The sequence below is a fragment of the Kryptolebias marmoratus genome, linkage group LG4 (genome assembly GCF_001649575.2).
Source record: "Kryptolebias marmoratus isolate JLee-2015 linkage group LG4, ASM164957v2, whole genome shotgun sequence".
NCBI lineage: Eukaryota > Metazoa > Chordata > Actinopteri > Cyprinodontiformes > Rivulidae > Kryptolebias > Kryptolebias marmoratus.
In genome coordinates this window covers 7,732,527-7,751,047 of record NC_051433.1, presented here as the reverse complement: position 1 = coordinate 7,751,047, position 18,521 = coordinate 7,732,527, and the positions used below count along the sequence as shown (strand labels likewise).

The window sequence follows — 18,521 nt, the reverse complement described above, 5'->3', positions numbered from 1 at the left end:
TTGAAAACAGGTCATTGAAAATGAAAAATTAGAACCACATTTATCTCCCCCCCTGTAACTCCACTGCAGCTTGCACTTAGTTTTGGATAGTTGTAGTAATATTTGGTCAAAGTCAAAGGTGAGTGAAATCAGCAAGCTGTATTCCTAACTACCAGTTGCCTGTTGATATTTTGCCACTAAAATGTTGTGAAATGTGCACTTTGCTAGAAACCATTGGTTGTGCTTCCCTCTTTCTCTGAAATTTCCCTCTCTCTCCCCTTATTATATCACTTACTCTATGTCCCTCACATGTTTTCTAGATGTCTACTTTATAGGCATGAGTGCGCTTTTACCACCATGAAGGAGCTGTAATGCTGTTCAGGGTGGCTGTGGCATGCTTTCATTCTGCCCCTATATATTATTCATTTTAATACAACTGAGCCATAAAATGGTCTATGTGCAGAGGGGCAGAAATGACATGCTCTCTCCCATCAAGAGGAAAAACTGAAATGTGCTGCACTTATGCCTTCATAACGCTGCTTAGCAGAAGCTGATATTCAAACTGAAAGTGAAAATCTGACCTGTTACTGCATAAGTGCTAACAACTGATATAACCTTTCCATTGGCCTCATTTACTAACTACTCTTCCTCTTCTCTGCCTCTTTTCTTAAACTCTCCCATCACTTCGTAGGAATAATCATGACAGCAGTGGCAGATTTGGACCGTGAGACACAAGATCGTTATGAGCTAGTTGTCAAGGCAACAGACATGGCTGGACAAATGGGTTGTCTCTCTGGCTCCACCACGGTGACCATAGTGATCACAGACGTTAATGACAACCCACCACGCTTCCCACAGAGTGAGTGTATCCTGCACATTCTCTTACCTTAGACCTTAAAGGAGATTGCGATGTAGAAGGAGAAAGACAAAGCAGTTGGAAATGATAGACGGACCTTTCCCTGAACAAAGAAATAAGAGCATAATAAAGACACATAGTGTGCCTTGCAAACCTGCAGTCCACATACAGTAGTTGCATGACTGCCCTGCATACAGCTCTAGAAAACTGCCTAAATTAAATTTACGAGCCATTCATACCTGCAGCTCATAACAAAGTAGTCTATCAAATAAGGAAAACAGATTTGTTCCACTGCACATCTGACTTTTTTATTCATTTATTTAAGGTGAGCTCATAACAGGTTTAATCAACTCAGTTGATTGTTTATTATATTTGTCATGCCAATTGTTATTTTCTTTTCTGCCTTTATGACTAACACATGGCATTTGATGTGCTCAACAGGTAAATTTAAATTATTATCTATCTATGTATAGTGTAAATCACCTAACCACACAGGCACCTTTAATAAAATAGCTTCTAAAACTAAGCAGTTTAAACATTGACCAAGTACATTTTAGTCCGCTGATGGTTTCTATACCTTTGTATGGTTCGTTTTCTAATACACAATATATACTGTTATTCTGAATCCTAAAGCCTGCCAAGAAGTAATAAGAAGTGTTAATAAAATTGTGATTTTCCTTCCTTAGTTCATTTCAGCTTTTTATGTTCTCCTTTTTTGCAGTGAAGTGGTAGTATAACCCCATAACACTAGTGCATTTGATTAAGCGACAGGTACAGCCAGTTTAGTTGACAGAGAGTGATATGTCTTCACACACCTTTTCATATTTGTGTATGAATCCTTTTTTTCATCTCAGTAAATCATATTTGCCCAGTCAGAGTGATAAGGCCTGCAGAATTATAGAACCACCACTGCAGGATATAGGGAACAGAATCTAAAATATGCTTTCATAAATCAGTTGTACAGAAGGATGGCGTACGGTACATGTAAGGACTCTGAACTTAAATTTTCTCCTTGTAACAAGAGTGTTTTACGCTATATATTTAGTCATTCTGGCAGAACTTACAGATTTTGTGTGATCTTATATGTAATTTAGCAAGTATCATCAGATATTTAAAAGCACTATTTATTATGCAAAAGAATGTGTCTCATAACACAGATAAAGTGCAGATTGTGCAATGTGTTTAAATGTACAATTTAGAGTAGAATAGATTAAATCCTTTGCTGCTGATACACTCTAATTTCCCTAATGAGGTATACTGTATGTAAAGTGATAGGCAACAAGAAGCATACAGGTTGTTTAAACACACAGTAAAGTTTCACAATATAACAATAAAATTAATAAATAAATAAAACAAATAAAAAATACATAACAGTGACAAATAAAAGCAACTGAGTGAAAAAGTCTACAGTTATTAAAGGGTAAATGTAGATAAAAATATTCAAGTGTATTGCAGTAAAGTAGAATAAAAAAAGAAAAGAAAAACAAATATGTTAAACTTAATTGTTATAATTTAATATGTAAAAATCATTGTACAACATGTAAAACCATAGCTTTTGCTGTTTGTGTGTCAATGCCCATTTTTAGACTTTACCTGTTTTTGTTATAAACTCATTACCTTGCTGTACACCTTGTTTGAACTGTCTATACTTTCTCCCCCTGGCCACTTTCTCAATTTACCAGAGATGTACCAGTTTTCAGTGTCAGAGGCAGCAGCTGTGGGGACACCGGTTGGACGTGTCATAGCTACAGATGCCGACATGGGAGAAAACACAGATATGAGCTATCTGATCAAAGAGGGAGGAGAGCTTTTCAAGGTCACAACAGATGTAGAGACACATGAAGCTGTTGTCTCCATCAAGAAGGTATGTTTGAATTTAAGCAGTGTCACAATGCTGGTATTGTTTTATGTCTACCAATGTGGATTTTTGCAGTAATTTTGACAGCACGTCTAGCCAAACAAATCTATAACATTTGGGATTATTGTGTTCAAATCAAAAATAGATATATTTTATTTTATTTATTTATTTATTGGCCACAGTAAGAGTAGATATGTTGGGTGCAGACCAGAGACAGCTTTTCAACTTAAGAGCCATCATACTAACTGTGAAGCAAAGTTAGATTTGGCATCGCTTTGCTTCCTCAAAGATTGGGCAGCTTGGTGTCGTTGTTTGCCATTTCATGAATTTTGCATCATATCAAAGAATACTTTGAGATAAAATCTTTGGTCATCTGCTTGAAGGTTGACTTGAAAGTGGATTTTTTGCGGGATATCATACATAAAATTCAAACATTCTATCACATGCGGTAGTCCTTGGCACCTCGGATAAGTAGAAGTAATTGGAATTCAGTTGGCAAGAAATCACCATGAAGGCCACGTCTCCTTTTAAGAAACTCTGAGACATACTGTGAGGTGCTGAGATACATGATTGGTGTTCAATATTGGGACACTGGTGAGAAACTTTTTTTTTTTTTTATAATTAAAAAAAAAAAGTTCCACAAATTGGCAACTGTTTTCACAAAATATACAAATACATTATAAGTGTTTCGTATTAGTGGCTCATCCCTATTGTAAATGGGACCTGGCACTATCATTGATGTGGGAGTGCTAATTACACTTACTGATTATATACTAGTTAGGCAATACTGCTGGTTGTGGTATTGTTCATACTTGGCATTTAGATGGTCTTGGCCAATCCCATCTCCAATGACAGATTTAAAAGCATGAGTTGGCATTCATATGCTTTTTCAACTGTGTCCTAAGTTAATATGTGAAAGCAGAAATAATTTCAACACTTTAGAAACAATTATAAAGCTTGTATGATTTAATTTTTAGTAATTGTGTCTGGTTTTACAGATAAAATAAAACTTTTTAAATTGGAATAAATCAGACTACATGTTATTAGATTTAAAGGAAACCTGTTCACTTTATTTGTATCTATGGCATTTTTGATCTATCTCGAAAGATATTTATAGAGTTGATGGTCATTTTTTGTAGCTATGGGCATATTAATGCTCACTGCTTAAAGAACAAAATAAAAGCCATACATGTTTTAATGTAGTCGGATGGTCTGCACCATCAAATCCTGTATTTTCAGTGTATCCTGTGTGCATTTATAGCAGCTCTCAGAACTGTCTACTTGAATTTAAATCATCCAAAGTGCATCTTTACATTTAGTCATTTAACAAACACTCTTATCCCAAGGCAAGTTAGGGAGAAACAACATTTAGGCTTGGTGCAGTAAGGGACCTTGGCATATGCCTTAAGTGCTTAATCTTCTAAGTTTACAAAATAATAAATGACAGCTTAAGTGGAAAACATACAAAAGTATGAACTACAGTAAGTGCAGATTACACATTTTAGTATGGTAAAAGAGATGAGGGGATTTTTTTATTTTTATGTATTTATTTTTTTATTTTATGTATTCGTATGATGTTGGACTCATTGACTAGCTGGGATCGCCAGTTAAAAAGTCTTAGACAGTTTTAAAAGGTGGATTTATTTTATCCATTGAAAATGTCAAAAAGATGACCTGAGATTCAAATCCAGAACATTAGGCCATCTGGTGAGAATCATACATAAAATTTGAACAGATAGACTGTTTATTTACAGTGTTTTACAGTGTTTGTTTCTTTTTCAGTTGCTAGATTTTGAAAGCAAGCGGACACACAATGTGGTCGTAGAAGCTGTAAATAAGCACGTTGATCCTCGCTTTGTGGACCTGGGCTCGTTCCGAGACCAGACCATTGTCCGCGTGAGTGTGTCGGACATAGATGAGCCACCCATATTTCAACCTGCAGATGGCACTATAATGGAAGTTCAAGAAGATGCCAAAGTTGGATCGGTGGTTGGGATTGTCACAGCCCGGGATCCAGATGTGACAAATAAACCAGTGAGGTATGTAAGAAATCGGGCTATTATAATAATAATAATAATAAAATAGCAGAAAAGAATGTATATCCGAACACTCACATAAATAATGTAAATATTCAGGATAATGTGCCGACAAATTGATTTAGATTTTTTCTGCAGTCACACTTCATACATACATGTAGGTCATAGTTTTTTGTTTGTTTTTTTTCTTTTTTTTTATCATGTCCTCTGAAGCTAAAAAATACAAAGTAAAGGCAAAAACACTGTCGGGGCACAATTTAGGGAAACATGAAACTTGACTGTGCCACTTTTACACTACTGTGCCCTCTGTGTAAAAAATGATTATTTGTTTGTGTGTTTAAACATTTTTACAATGACACGCAGTGAGAATGAAACTGTAAATATTTAGACAATAAACTAGAGAGTCTTGTTAAAAAACGACATAATTAAATGAATAAAAATACAAGAAATAAGTACGAGATTCTGCAGTCCTTTGTTCGTACTGCAGATTTCTGGAATATTTCAGGACTGCAGTGTTTGTGTAAAAACAGTTTAGGAGAACATTATATGGAACACTGTTAAATCTATAATTTGATGATTTATCACTTAACATGAACTATGGCTTTGAATAATAATGTTTTTACATTTTCATAACCTTGAACTGCAAAAACTGTTTTGTGATTACAATCATAATCCACCCTGGGATGATTCCTAAAATGTGTGACCAGCATAGTAACAACAGTAATATATTATGTTTGATTTAGTGTAATGGTAACATTAAAAATTAAAGAAGAAATAATAAACTTCTGATTGTATTAATAAAATGTATAAAAATATATATGTATTATCAAAGCAATAAGTAGATACTAAAGATGTATAAAAATGTTGACAGTAAATGTTGACTGCTGATTTTATCCACATTGCTATATTTGCAGCGCATAACTTAACAAACCAAATTTCTATTGCCAGAAAATAGCCTATGTTGTGTTATAATATGTAAACTCATTTAGACTACTGTAAACAACCTGTATTTAATGAAAGGTTATACTAAACAAGAACATCTAAATTTAAAATGGAACGTGTGATAAAACATGCACTTCTTTGAGCTCTATGTAATATTTTTGAGGTGTCTGAAGTTGCTAAACTTAGAGAAATAAAAGAAGTATTCTTTGAAAGAATATTTATTTTATTTTATTTTCCTGCTACTTTACAAGGTCATGGTTTCAAGCAAAGATGTCAGGCAATCTGTTAGTGCACAGAGTATGTGTTGGGGATGCCTCTCAGCTACCACCACATACAATTATTAGCTTTGGTGGCCATCTTGAATTGGCTTTACTCTAAAAACAAATGTTTATTTGTAGTTGTAATGTCTAATGACTGCTTTCTGAGTTTCATTACAATCCCTCCAGTGGTTCATCAGAGATTTCATTCATAGACAGACAATAAAACACACACAGACATAAGCAATGATAGGAACACCTACCCTTTCATGGCGATGGGTGATAAAAATAAATTCTGCAGATTGTGTGTATCTGTCTAAATGTAAAAGCCTGTCATTTTCTGTGTTGTTGGATATGTATGTCACGTTTCAAGATCAAAGCAGGTTTATTCCACATTCTTATGTTTCTTTCCACCCACTGCTTCACCTCAACTCTCTGATGTTTGATATTTCTACATTTAATGTAATAGAACAATGAAGCAATTTTGCATGGAGAATGTTTTAATGCTATTTGGACTGACTCACATTTCCCTTTAAATCAAGCACAGCCTCAGAAGACATAGGAGTGCAGTAGATTTATTTTATTTACATGGTTGGTCTTGGTAGCAACAGAAATATTTACATACGTAGAAACACGATTAAATTGTTTTATCACTTATTTCAATGCCAGACTTGCAGTTAAATTATGTCCAAAAGAGGAATCAATTCCCACCTGCCTTTTCTGAAAAAGAGATGACAGAAATAAAAGTATTTTAAAATATCCATCCATCCATCCATCCATCCATCCATCCATCCATCCATCCATCCATTTTCTTTAGCTGTTTTTCCTTTCCAGGAGCTGGTGCCTATCTCCAGCAGTCACTAGACGAGACAGTAACATATTATTATTATTATTATTATTATTATTATTTTTATTATTAAATGTTTTTGTTGACTCAACCACAAACTTAAGAATTGAGACACTTTTAAACTGCAACAACAGCATGATGCATAAATTAAGCAGTGAAAAATGCAGTGACAACAATGAAGCACATCTGCCTGCAGCATTTTTACTGAGTATTATACTACTTGGTCTGCAAAAGTCACAAAAATCATATAATTTATTTTATCCTGCTATGGAAAGGCACATCTGCCACTCAGAGGAAGGGGCTTGTTGTTTACGGGACTTGCTGCAGCTATTCTTTAACAAGATCTCAAAAATTTGTTTATACTTGTTAAAGAGTAGCATCATGTGTCATTTAAAATAACTAAAACTCACTGTCTGAATGAGCTATAGATCCACATGTAGGGCTTAATAGGAAAACCCTTTTTTCTGATATTATTAAAGATGGATTAAAAGTGCAAGTAACAGTACTCTTTGTATTCTCAAAAAATTAAACAACATCAGCTTTTCACTTTTTATCTCCTCAGAAGAATAATTGTAAGTGAGATAGGGAATATGTGTGTATGTATATGTGTTACTGACAGAGGATGCACCAACATGCATAATTGCCTTGATTAAAAATACATGACATCTAAGGTACAATGTGTAATATAGAACAGCAAAATGACACCACTGCCTTAGCAACTACAGCTGAATATATCTGGGTGATGCATATGCAAACATAGTCTAATTGTGTGATTATGTATGGGCAAGTATTTGAGCGAACAATGAGGATAAATGAGTCAAAACACACAGCAGACTTGGAAGAAAACACCTACAGAAGTGACTTCTGGCATGAGTCAACATAAGCATAATGATGCATTTTTAGAACTAAGTTTTTATTGTGAAAAATCATGCAAAATACTGAATATGTATACATCCTGAAATTTAGCTAGAAGACCAAAAAGTACAGAAAATTGCAAAACATAACATTCATTTTTGTAATTATTATATAAAAATTAAACACTTCAAAGAAAGCATGAATGTTTTTCTTCTTGAAAACTGGAGCCTGAGGTTTTTTTTCTTTTTTTTTTTCTCAATATTATTTTAATATTTCAACATAAACACCTTGTTGGATGAAGAGTTCACTTTTTAGAACATAAAACACAGTGGAAGTCTCACCGCCAGATGCATAAATGCACCAGCACTTAAAATGCAAGTTTTATGCATCTTATTTTGTCAAGGTTTGCAGTGGCATTATTATAAATTTAAAGATTTATGTTTGCATTATTTTGTTTTTGCATATGTGTCTGTGTGAATAGGCAATGCTTTTTTAACAACATTTAAGCATTTTTAAACACCCAAAGTCTTTTTCTGTTATAGTCATGTCATCCTATAAGTAAAAGAGAAACATAAGCTAAATCTCACTCACACTCACTGTTTTGGAAGTTAATGAATGTCCTATATATTGATTGTTATTCCATGTTGGTTTACTACAACATTGTGTTGTACAACACCTAACCAGTATTCCCAAGAGACAGAGAATGCTGGTTGGCATGTTTATCAGAAGCCAGACAAGTTGAAAGAGCCCATAGTTCTTTATTATGGCTTGAGAAAGCCAGCTGCATTGGTGTGTATATCTATTTTGTGTGTATATGGCGTGAGGCTGACAAGCTAAGAACAAAGAAACCTTTCAGCTTTTTTTTTTTTCTTTTTTCTGGTCTCACCATTCTTTGGAAATCACTAGCAACACCATCTCTCTCTGTCTCTCTCTCTCTCTCTATATATATATATATATATATATATATATATATATAAAATTCAAAATAAATAAATAATAAGTTAAGATCACTAATGAATGCTCTCCTTTTTGTTTATTCCCAACTCTAGTCATTTTAGATGAATAATTATATGTATTTCTCACATTGTTTAGAAGAGCCAGTCAAACCAGTCATACACAAAATGAACAGATAGTGGGTCAATCGGTCAGTTGCCTGCCATTCAAGCAGTCTACATGTTTTTTATTTAGCTAATAAATAATAAAATAGTATAATTCTTAGCATTTATAATTTATTGATTTGTTGTTGTTGTTGTTTTTGTCATTCTGAGTAACATTTTTTTTACATTATTTTTCCCTTTTAGGTTCTCCATCGATCGGACAACAGACCAGGACCTGATCTTTCACATTGATCCAGACTCAGGTGCCATTACGTTGGGAAAGAATTTGGATCGAGAGACAGCCGGGTGGCACAACATCACTGTGAAAGCTGTAGAAGCAGGTACACTGAAAAGAAAGTAGAATTTATAGATTTTCAAAGCAATGATGAAATATGGTTTATCCATTATCCCAAATTATCTCAAAGATGCTGAAAGTAAAGATTTAACAAGCTTGTGTAATTATTTATTTAACTATTGTCTAATAGTATTGCCTTTTAAAAGGTGAAAAGACAATGTTTAGGTGTGTGTTGGTGTGTGTGTGTGCATGTACAAGTGATTATCTTTCAAAGCCAACTCCATTCAAGATGGCTGGGACAGCAACTTGAATACAGTAAACAGATAAATGGCTTAAATTCAGCTAATTTTACAGATATTAAGCTAAAACAAGGGATGCTGAAAGCTGAGAGTTATTAGTAACACATATGCTAAGTGTTAATTGATCACTCAAGTTCTGTTTTAAACCTTTGCCTTTAACTATTTGCATCAGAGTTTGAATCGTGTCTTTCTAACAGACAGACACAAGGAGCTTAAGGAGAATAAAACTTTTATTTATGAAATGTAGATTAAAAAAAAGGCTGTTGTGGCAGCAAACAAATGTTAACAGGACTTGCCGAAGAATAAACTTAGAGGGTAACAAAGGACTGACTGGGAGACGGGTTTACAGGTGGATGACAGGGTGATGTAGCAACAAAGGAGAGTGGTTCATAAAGGTTCATAAAGACTGAGACAGTTTAACAGAAACAGAAACATCTAGGCAATTGGAAAAAGGAAACAGGTGAGAATGGGCGGAGCAGGAACAGAGAACGGAATAAACTGAGGAGTGACTGGAAAACACAGGGAGAAAACTAAACACAAGGAGAACACGAAACACAATACACTACCCAAAAGTAGCAGAATACCAATTTTAACAAATAGAGTCAATTCTTCCTGTTAAAAATGTGTTAAACACAGTTTCATAATTTAGTGTCACTGTAATGACACATGACATGATCCTTAAGTGTTTGACTGATTAATGATAAGTGTTTCTTCATGCAGTATTTTCTACTTGAATCAGTTTCCTGCCTTACTGTACAGATTTCTAATGAAGACATACGTCTTTTGCTTAAATGTAATTTTTTTTTTCTAGTCATTACAAGAACATGAACTTCTCTAAGTTAAAATAAAGACAATAACTCATTATATTTAAAAAAACACGCTTTCTTGAGAAACTTGTTCTTGTTGTCAATAAAAGAAAAAGGAAATGATAATTATTAATTTAAGATTTTTATTAACAGCTGCTTTATAACACTGAAATTCTCTGTCTCGCTGACATGTTCTGCTGGAAAAAATGTTTTAAATTCTCCTAAATGCTGCCTTGACTCATCGGTCCCTTTTTTAGGGTTTATTTCAGTACAAAGTTTTGTTTTTAAATGTGTCTGTTTTTAAGACATTTTGTTTTTAAGTAATAAAAAAACCTTTACATTGTGTTTATTGTCCTTCAAAGTAAATTTTGATTACTCTTTGGGAATATTAGTTGTTGTTGGCAGCCATTCATGCATTGTTGTTTTTCTCATATAGGAAGGAAAATGTAGTCATTATAGTCTTTGAGCTTCCAATCACAACACTGAAAATGAATGAAGAACTTTTTTTTTTGTTTTTCTTTTCATCTCACTGGGTCCTTTTGTCATAGCAAAGAAAATGAAGAACGTAATAACTTGGGAAGCAGGGAAGTTATTACTATGCCATTAGAAGTAAACTTGGAAATGGAGGAGGCCTGGTATTTCTCACTTTTTCAATCTTATACAGATGAAGTGATTTTGGGATTGCAGTGAAAGCAAAGAAGATTGGATTCTACATCTAACTGGGATCAGCCATGGCACACAGAGGAACAGAGAAAATAATGCTATAAACAAAATTAAAATTAAAATTTACTCATATTTGTTCTTTCCTCATATTTCTGCACACTCTGATTACTCTAATAATCAATACAGCCTAAACTGAGCAGTAGGCAGCCTCACCCAGCTCAAACATTAAAACAAAATTAGGTTGTCGGAGTCCTCCTGGAGTAATTTGAGTTCTTTTGTGCTCAATGTCTCTGCTTGGCTTTATGTCACAGGCACATTTTAATGTTAATTGAACATTTAAAGCGGCCACACACCTTTCAGAATCAGACATAAACACATGCCTGTGCTTGAAAGATAAAGCGTCTTACATTGCCATCCATGGATTCTACTACATGGACAAAGACAGTGGTCAGAGCTATTAGAATTATCTTCCAGAATGTTTCTAGTTCTCTTTTAGCTAATACAGCCCTGAAAGTTGCAGATACACAAACAGGAAGAATAAAAATTTGACATAATGAAACAACGAAGGTCACGAGAAAGGTGGAGATGGGTTAGGGGGTTTTGATGTTTAAACTTGTGAAGTGACAGAGCCTTTTAGGAAATGACTTTCTCCTCTTCATAATATATATGTTTTTGTCTTTCTTCTCATTAAGGCTAAAGAGCCACAAAGTCAACTTGTCTGAGAGCAGAGTTAAATTCTCGTTTTGTGGCATAACCCTCAATTATCCCAGTTTGTTACAGACCTTTGAACTTTTGTGTTGCGTGTGTACAATTACTGGACAGTTGACAACAGCTTCCTGGCAGTTCTTCCTGTCTGCACTCTAAGATTAACCTCTGCCAGAAAAATGAAAAACTAAATGTCAGGTTTTTCATTTGTATGTGGGCTCAGAAAAAAAATGTTCAAGTGCAGGCACTATTCTGATATTTCGCCATTTCTAAAAATATGCTAACATGCACACACAGTGTGTCTTCAAATTCACCCTATTAAAGTGTGCACCTACTTCTGCAGACACTGTTACTATGAGAGATGAAACAACCTCTCATCTGTGTAGTACTTGTCTTCCATCCACAGAGCACAGAGCCTCCTGAGTACAGGAGGAGCATTTAATACACTGTCACTAGCCAGGTACTCATACTTCCTGGCAGCCTTCTCCATAGAAATGCATCAGGTTAAGTTGGAGTGACATATAATTTTCGAGAACTGATAGCAAGTATGATACCACCTCGCAAAACTGCTTTTTCACCCAGACAGGTAGGTTGAAAAAAAGAGCATCACCCTGAGGGCAAAAACCTACAGAAGAAACTGAAAGTCTTTATCTCTTGCTCTGTTGCAGGGAAAAGATGTTTTCTACGGCATAATTTTCTGCATTTGCTGTCTGGCAAACATACACAGACTGTTTGACTTTTATGCCGTTTGAACACTATTCCCTGTAAGTCCAAATGAATCAGACTCTTGTTAGAATGTGGTGAGGGGAGATAAATAGGTTCAGGGTTGGGAAATCTGAGAAGAAGAAAAAATATCTGGAAAAATAAAACAAAATTTTGTATTGAAGGAATAGCTACAATAAAAACAGAGTTAAAATAGGAGATTTTTTTTGGTATTAAAGTGTAAAACAGGGTGTGCTGTTTTTTTATGCAAGATATGCACAACAGAGTTTCTTTTGTTCCGTTTGAATGAATGCTGTACATGCTGTCATAACTCAAAGCACATCTGTCAACAAAGGTCAGAAGCCATAATAATGTATAATTGGAAAACTGAAACTGCAACTCAAATTAAATATTTGTTTTTATTGTTCAGTAGTATACTCACTCTCTAGAAGCCCATAAACAAAAATGGGCACATATATAATTTATATTTGTTTTAACAAAATTTGAAACATATAAAAATAAACAACTTGTCCGGTTATGGACTGATGATCCGTATAGTGTGTACTCCAACGGCACGTTTGATGACTAAGGGGATAAGCTCCCCACAACTCTGAACAGGTTAAAGCAGGCTTGGAAATGAATGAATGATCAGGAATACTTTGTTGCCCATCCACCTGCCTTTCTGGGCCTGCAGCTGAGTGAAGAGACCAGACACAGTTGAGTACATTTGTCTTTTTTATAGTAACGTCAGCATAATGCAGTGCCTAAGAGACTTCCCTGCTGTAAGATTCTCAACAGCTGGTCTGTGCTGCACAGATGCAGAGCACACTAATAATCTGTTAAAATCACTTATTTTTTTCTATATGAAGACAGATTTAGAACAGGACCACTTTGTCCACACACGAATGAACCTGTTTTAACAAATTAAACTTTTTTCCCCCTTCTAGTTTATGATTGAATGTTTAGAGTGCAAAAGGCTAATGCATCTTAAATTGTTTCTCTGAGAGTTGAAATTTAAAGTGTGTAACATCTGATAAGTGTTGATGTTTAGCCAGTTAGGAGCAGAATCAGAAGCAGAAGAAAACACGATTTTTTGATCCATGGTGGAAATCCTGCACTTGAACCATGTAATTACCAAAACAAAAGTGTTTTTATTGTAAACATGAATAGGGAGTGATCTATGTATCAAACTATCAATTACCAGAGGGTTCAAGATGAAACTTAATATAGAGAAGCTGTGCTGACTTTTTATGACTATATTCAAGTTGGAAGGTGCTTACTATAAAACAGAGGGCAAAAATATAATTGAATTGTATGACAACAGGTGAGTGAGAAACACTTAGATATAAGTAAAAACATGTTGAATAGGTGTTTTCACTCTATTATAACAGTTTGTAAGTTGCTGATTATTTATTTTCAAAAGTGTAAACATTTATTGTGGCCGCAATTTCAAGTTTAAATTGATCCAATTAAAATGAGTACAACAACTTATGTGGATTTTTTTTCCCATTCGTGGGTAGTTTAAAGTATCGGCATGTTGTTACATTTTCTGTGGGGTGCCACTCAAATGTGTTAACTGGGTGATGATAGCTTTGCACGCTGATTTATTCCTCGACTGTGTACTCTAATTAACCAGGATTTCCAGACCAGCGCTACAAGCAACTGGATCACTCATTAAACTCCCACATAATGTTCTGTGTTTCTTTCCTTAAACTCTCTTACTACCCCCCCACCCTCACTCCCTCTGCCACACACACACACACACACACACACACACACACACACACACACACACACACATACATGCATACACACCCAAATGCACAAACACACATCGCTCTGGGCCTCAGGCTTTACACCCAACTATCCATAGTGTTTTGTGAGCAAAATGGAAACTCAGTCAGACATTATCATGTAATTAGGAAAGAGAATTAGGATTCAAGGATAAACTGAGCTATTTTGAAGTGAGTTTTAATTGTACTAAATGCATAATCTTCTTCACTTTTACATTTCATCTTCATCAGGCAAATGTCTTTAGCGAGCATTGTGTTGTTGTACTTCCTGTTCTATTTAGGGAAAAAACAAACAAACCAAAAAAAAAAACCCAACAATTTATTAAGGTGTTCCTATTTCACTCAGACTGTTCAACAGATGTATACAGAAGTGGCAAAATTAGATGTTTGGTACCATTTTAATGTTGATTATGGTGCTATTTAAGTGTCTAACTCTGAATCTCCTCTCCAACACAAGAAGCATCTAATGACATCTATCTAATGATTCATATTACTCCAAGTCAGGTCTTTTTTTAACCATTTGAAACGTTTTATCTTCTGCTTAAGGTGTTGCTATCTGTGTTTAGCTGAAAGCCCTGCTGACCTGTTCAATTTAACTGTAAGAAGGTGACATAAACCAAGTATAAGTGTAAAGTGAAAGTGAAAAGTGTCCTGTTGATACATCTATTGGATGAAGTAAATCAGGATTGCTGAATGACTAAAAATGTGTGTGAAATTAGTCTGACTGTACTTGAGAACAACTCTAACCAAAATCAGAATCTCAGTCACTCAGTTTCCTGGCAGTACTTCAATGAATGGCAATCACACAAAGAAGACCATTCAACAAAACAGGCATATCTGCCACAACACCTAATGTTTTTTTGTTTGTTTGTTTTTTTACTCTTGTGTAGATAACCACTCCATGGTGTCCTACTCACCAGTGAGCATTCGGATACTGGATGTAAATGACAATCCTCCTGAACTGGCTACACCATATGAAGCCTCCATATGTGAAAATGCCAAACCAGACCAGGTATGTTATTTTACTTCTTAAAACAAACTTATTTGTAATATTTAGAATCTCAAAAAGAAATCACAGAAATCAAATAAACTGGAACACGTAAAATAAGAAATGTAGGGTTAAAAAGGTTTAAGTAATTTCTTACATCTTGTGCTAGTCACAATAGTAAACAAAAATATACACATATACATTTTTAAATTAAGAGCCAATATTTTTTTCCTCTTGTTAAGGCCTGATACAAATGGATATTACAGTGTCTTGTATAGATAGCATCATAAACTGTTGTTAGAAATAAATCAAAAGACCAGTTTTACAATGAGTGTCACATGTGCTAAATGTCTTGGTTTTCATTTTGGCTCTTGGGTTTTCACTTGAGGATATTCACATCAGCTGAGCCAAACATTTTTCAGTATTGCTAAAATAAATGTGTTTCATCAATTTGAACTAATATGAAATTATTTTTAGTACGTATCCAGGTAATATGTCACTGACATTAAATGTTTAACAATTACATCTGGTCATATTTCTGAACTTCACTTTGTAAAAGCTTTTCATCTTTGATTGCACTCTGTGTCGTGTTTATGGCCTTGGACAAAGGTGTGGCAGGCATGAACTGCTGCTGCTGCTGCAGCACCACTAGATAAGGGTTAGCAGTGTTAATACATGCATGCAGCTGTAACAAAGCAATCCAGCAATGTGCGTGTGCCACACAATTTGCAGTGCTGGTGTGAAACAGAAACAGACAATACTTTGAAAAAGAGGCACTATATTCTCCATTCTGATTAATTAGTGTGAAGTACCATGAAGGTTCATTAAAAAAATACAGCCATTCTAGCTTCATTGTGAGACTCAATCATTACCAACATTTGACAAAGTGTGAAAAAATAAAAAAGTAAATTGTTTTTTTTACTGTTTTTATTGTAATCTGAGGTAACAATCCTAATCTTAATGCTTACTCTTTATGGATGTCTTAGGTTGAAAACATATTTGGTCATACTTTTTGCAGGCACTCTGCCTTTGATGTAAAATTTGTCATCTCACCTATTTCCTGAGGTCTGCCAGGTCCGCCAACGAACGACTGTGTACAGCTCAGACTTTATGACCACACTGACTGTATACTCCTCCTCCTTCTAAAATAGTGGTGCCAAAGATACAACAGACAAACTGCAAGTCAAACCATGTGAAGAAAAAAAAATGTTTTGTGGAAATATTGTGTAAAGAAACTTGTTGCTATCAATATTTGTATAATTTATTACTTGGAAACTACAAGGACACAAAAAAACATTTTTACATTCCTGATGAGAAATCACTTGCACTACATTTCTTCTTCTAGTCTTTTGGATAGACAATAGACAGCTCAGCACATTAACACCACCTATGGCTGTAGTGAAAGCTGTAGATCCTTGAGTGGAATGCTGTAGTGAAGCATGTGCGCACAAACGATTTGCCTACTCAAACGCACAAAGCATGAACAACTGTGTTAAGCCTTGAGCTTTACAATATGCCCTTTGTTTTTCCTCACTGAATGAAAAAGGCCATAAGAGTCAAAAATTATTGGTATCTTATTTTAATATCCAGCCTCCTATTATTTTATATTGTGTGTCATTATGTTTTACATTTTGATTTGGATTATTTAGATCTTATGCTAAGAGAAATTAAATACTTGGTGGAAATCTGTCTTAAAAATCAAGACAAAAGGCTCTGCTCCTTTACAATAACGGAAAGGTCCAGGTCTTTCCACTGATAACAATTAAAAATTGACAAAGTAATAAGGGTATTTTATTCACCTAAGACAGCCAACAGGCCTTCGGCTGAGTTAGACCCAATTATCATGGGCAGAGCAAAGGAATAATTAAAACAGCAAGGCTTTAAAGTGGGGCCTCCATGCTGGAAGCTGCATTTACATGTGTAATGAGGCTCAGGCCTCTCCTCCCATTGATCCTTAGACTCTTAACCACTTATAGCCCCCCTGTGCCTCCGCTATATTGCCAGTCTGTGCCTCTGTAGAGCACTGTCTGGTCTGATCTCCCTCACTCCCAGCTCTTTTTCCCATCTGCAGGAACCCACATTAACCTTCAGCTCCTAATCACACAAAGATGATTAGTCTTCCAGCAAAAAAAAAGACCTTTGCATATTTTTTTTTATGTTTTAAGGGTTTTTAATGTTCACATTAGACAAAAAGGCAGTAAAATATTTTACACTATATAAACCAAAACTGCATCTAGTAAACTAAGACATTTTTACTTTTGTCTGTTTTAATGTTTCTATTTATCTATTCACCCACAGGTTTGTTCTTTATTCTACCTAAAACAACTCACTTTTCTTTCTTTTTTTTAGACTTAATTAATTTGGTTTATTTTTTTATTCCCTGCTTTTATGAGGTGTTATGGGAAGTTTTACTTACTTGGCAGCTGCTACTGTACAGAACAATTTTAGCTGTGGGCCTGGTGCTTTCTGAGGCTCATTTCCTGCCTCAAGGAAAACCATTGGGTAAAATAAAAAAATAAAATCAAAAAAACTAATTTCTCCTGTTGTGGTTTTTGTTGTTTTTTCATTAACAATAAAAAAATGTATTTTGAGTCTCTGTATTTGGGTAAAAAGAAATCATTGCAAAGATAAATATCTTATCTTAATGGTCTGAGAATTCGTAATTCATGGTGAGCACTAACATTTAAAGGTTTGTAAAGCACTAGTTAAGCTTCTTTTTTTCTAAATCTGACCTCCAGGAGATTGGAATTTCATGCATAAGACAATAAATTAATGATTGTGTTACTTTTTCTTAAAATTTTCTAATATCTTTAAAAGTTTTTAAGTTGTTTAACAACGATTATCCATACATTTTGATCTTTATACTTGCCTAGTTTATATTTGGTCAACATTCACATACACATACAATAGTTTTGTTAGAAAGTCTATGTGGTGGAGTTTGTACATTATTTCTAAGGTTTGCGGTTTGGAGCAGAATAGTACATGTCACAAAACATGTATGCATCACCAGAAACACTGAGATTTTTTTTCTTTTCCTTTTTCTGTCTTTGCAGCTCAAACTCTGTCTGTTTTTCTAAATCACAGCAATGTTGTAAAACAGACACACACACACTACCAAAATAGTAAACTATCATGATATTTTGTTATGCAATAAATTACTTGTATGTCTTTGAAATACAGAGTACAGGGACAACTAATGAAAAACTTGAAAAAAATCAACACATCCACAGGAGTACATGCAAATTCAATACAAAAAGGCTCCAACCTAGGCAAAACCTCAAGACATTCTTGGTGTGAGACAATGAATATTATTATACTATATTATAAAAATATTATTTTGGCATTACACTTGGATCTTTTTCCAAGCAAAATTGACAATCTTTCATACATAAAATAATAAATATTGATTCTTGTTGCAGAGCATAACGGTAAGAACAAAGTTCCCTTCTTGCAAGAATTTTTAAAGCACTCTTTTAGCATTAATTTTATTACAAGCAATCACAGAAATGTAAGGTTTTATTTCTGCAAGGAGTTGTTGTACTG

The 18,521-nt window shown here is 34.6% G+C and overlaps 1 protein-coding gene across 2 annotated transcripts in view; it reads left to right on the top strand.

Moving 5' to 3' along the window:
* Positions 1–18,521, top strand: part of LOC108231675 (cadherin-22) — a 136,768-nt gene that overhangs the window by 100,397 nt on the left and 17,850 nt on the right. For both annotated transcript variants that reach the window (XM_017408903.3, XM_037975519.1), the window contains 5 exons: positions 671–838; positions 2,518–2,699; positions 4,476–4,732; positions 8,932–9,068; positions 14,881–15,002. In XM_017408903.3, coding sequence (XP_017264392.1) covers positions 671–838; positions 2,518–2,699; positions 4,476–4,732; positions 8,932–9,068; positions 14,881–15,002 — 866 coding nt within the window. The remainder of the gene's footprint in view (positions 1–670; positions 839–2,517; positions 2,700–4,475; positions 4,733–8,931; positions 9,069–14,880; positions 15,003–18,521) is intronic.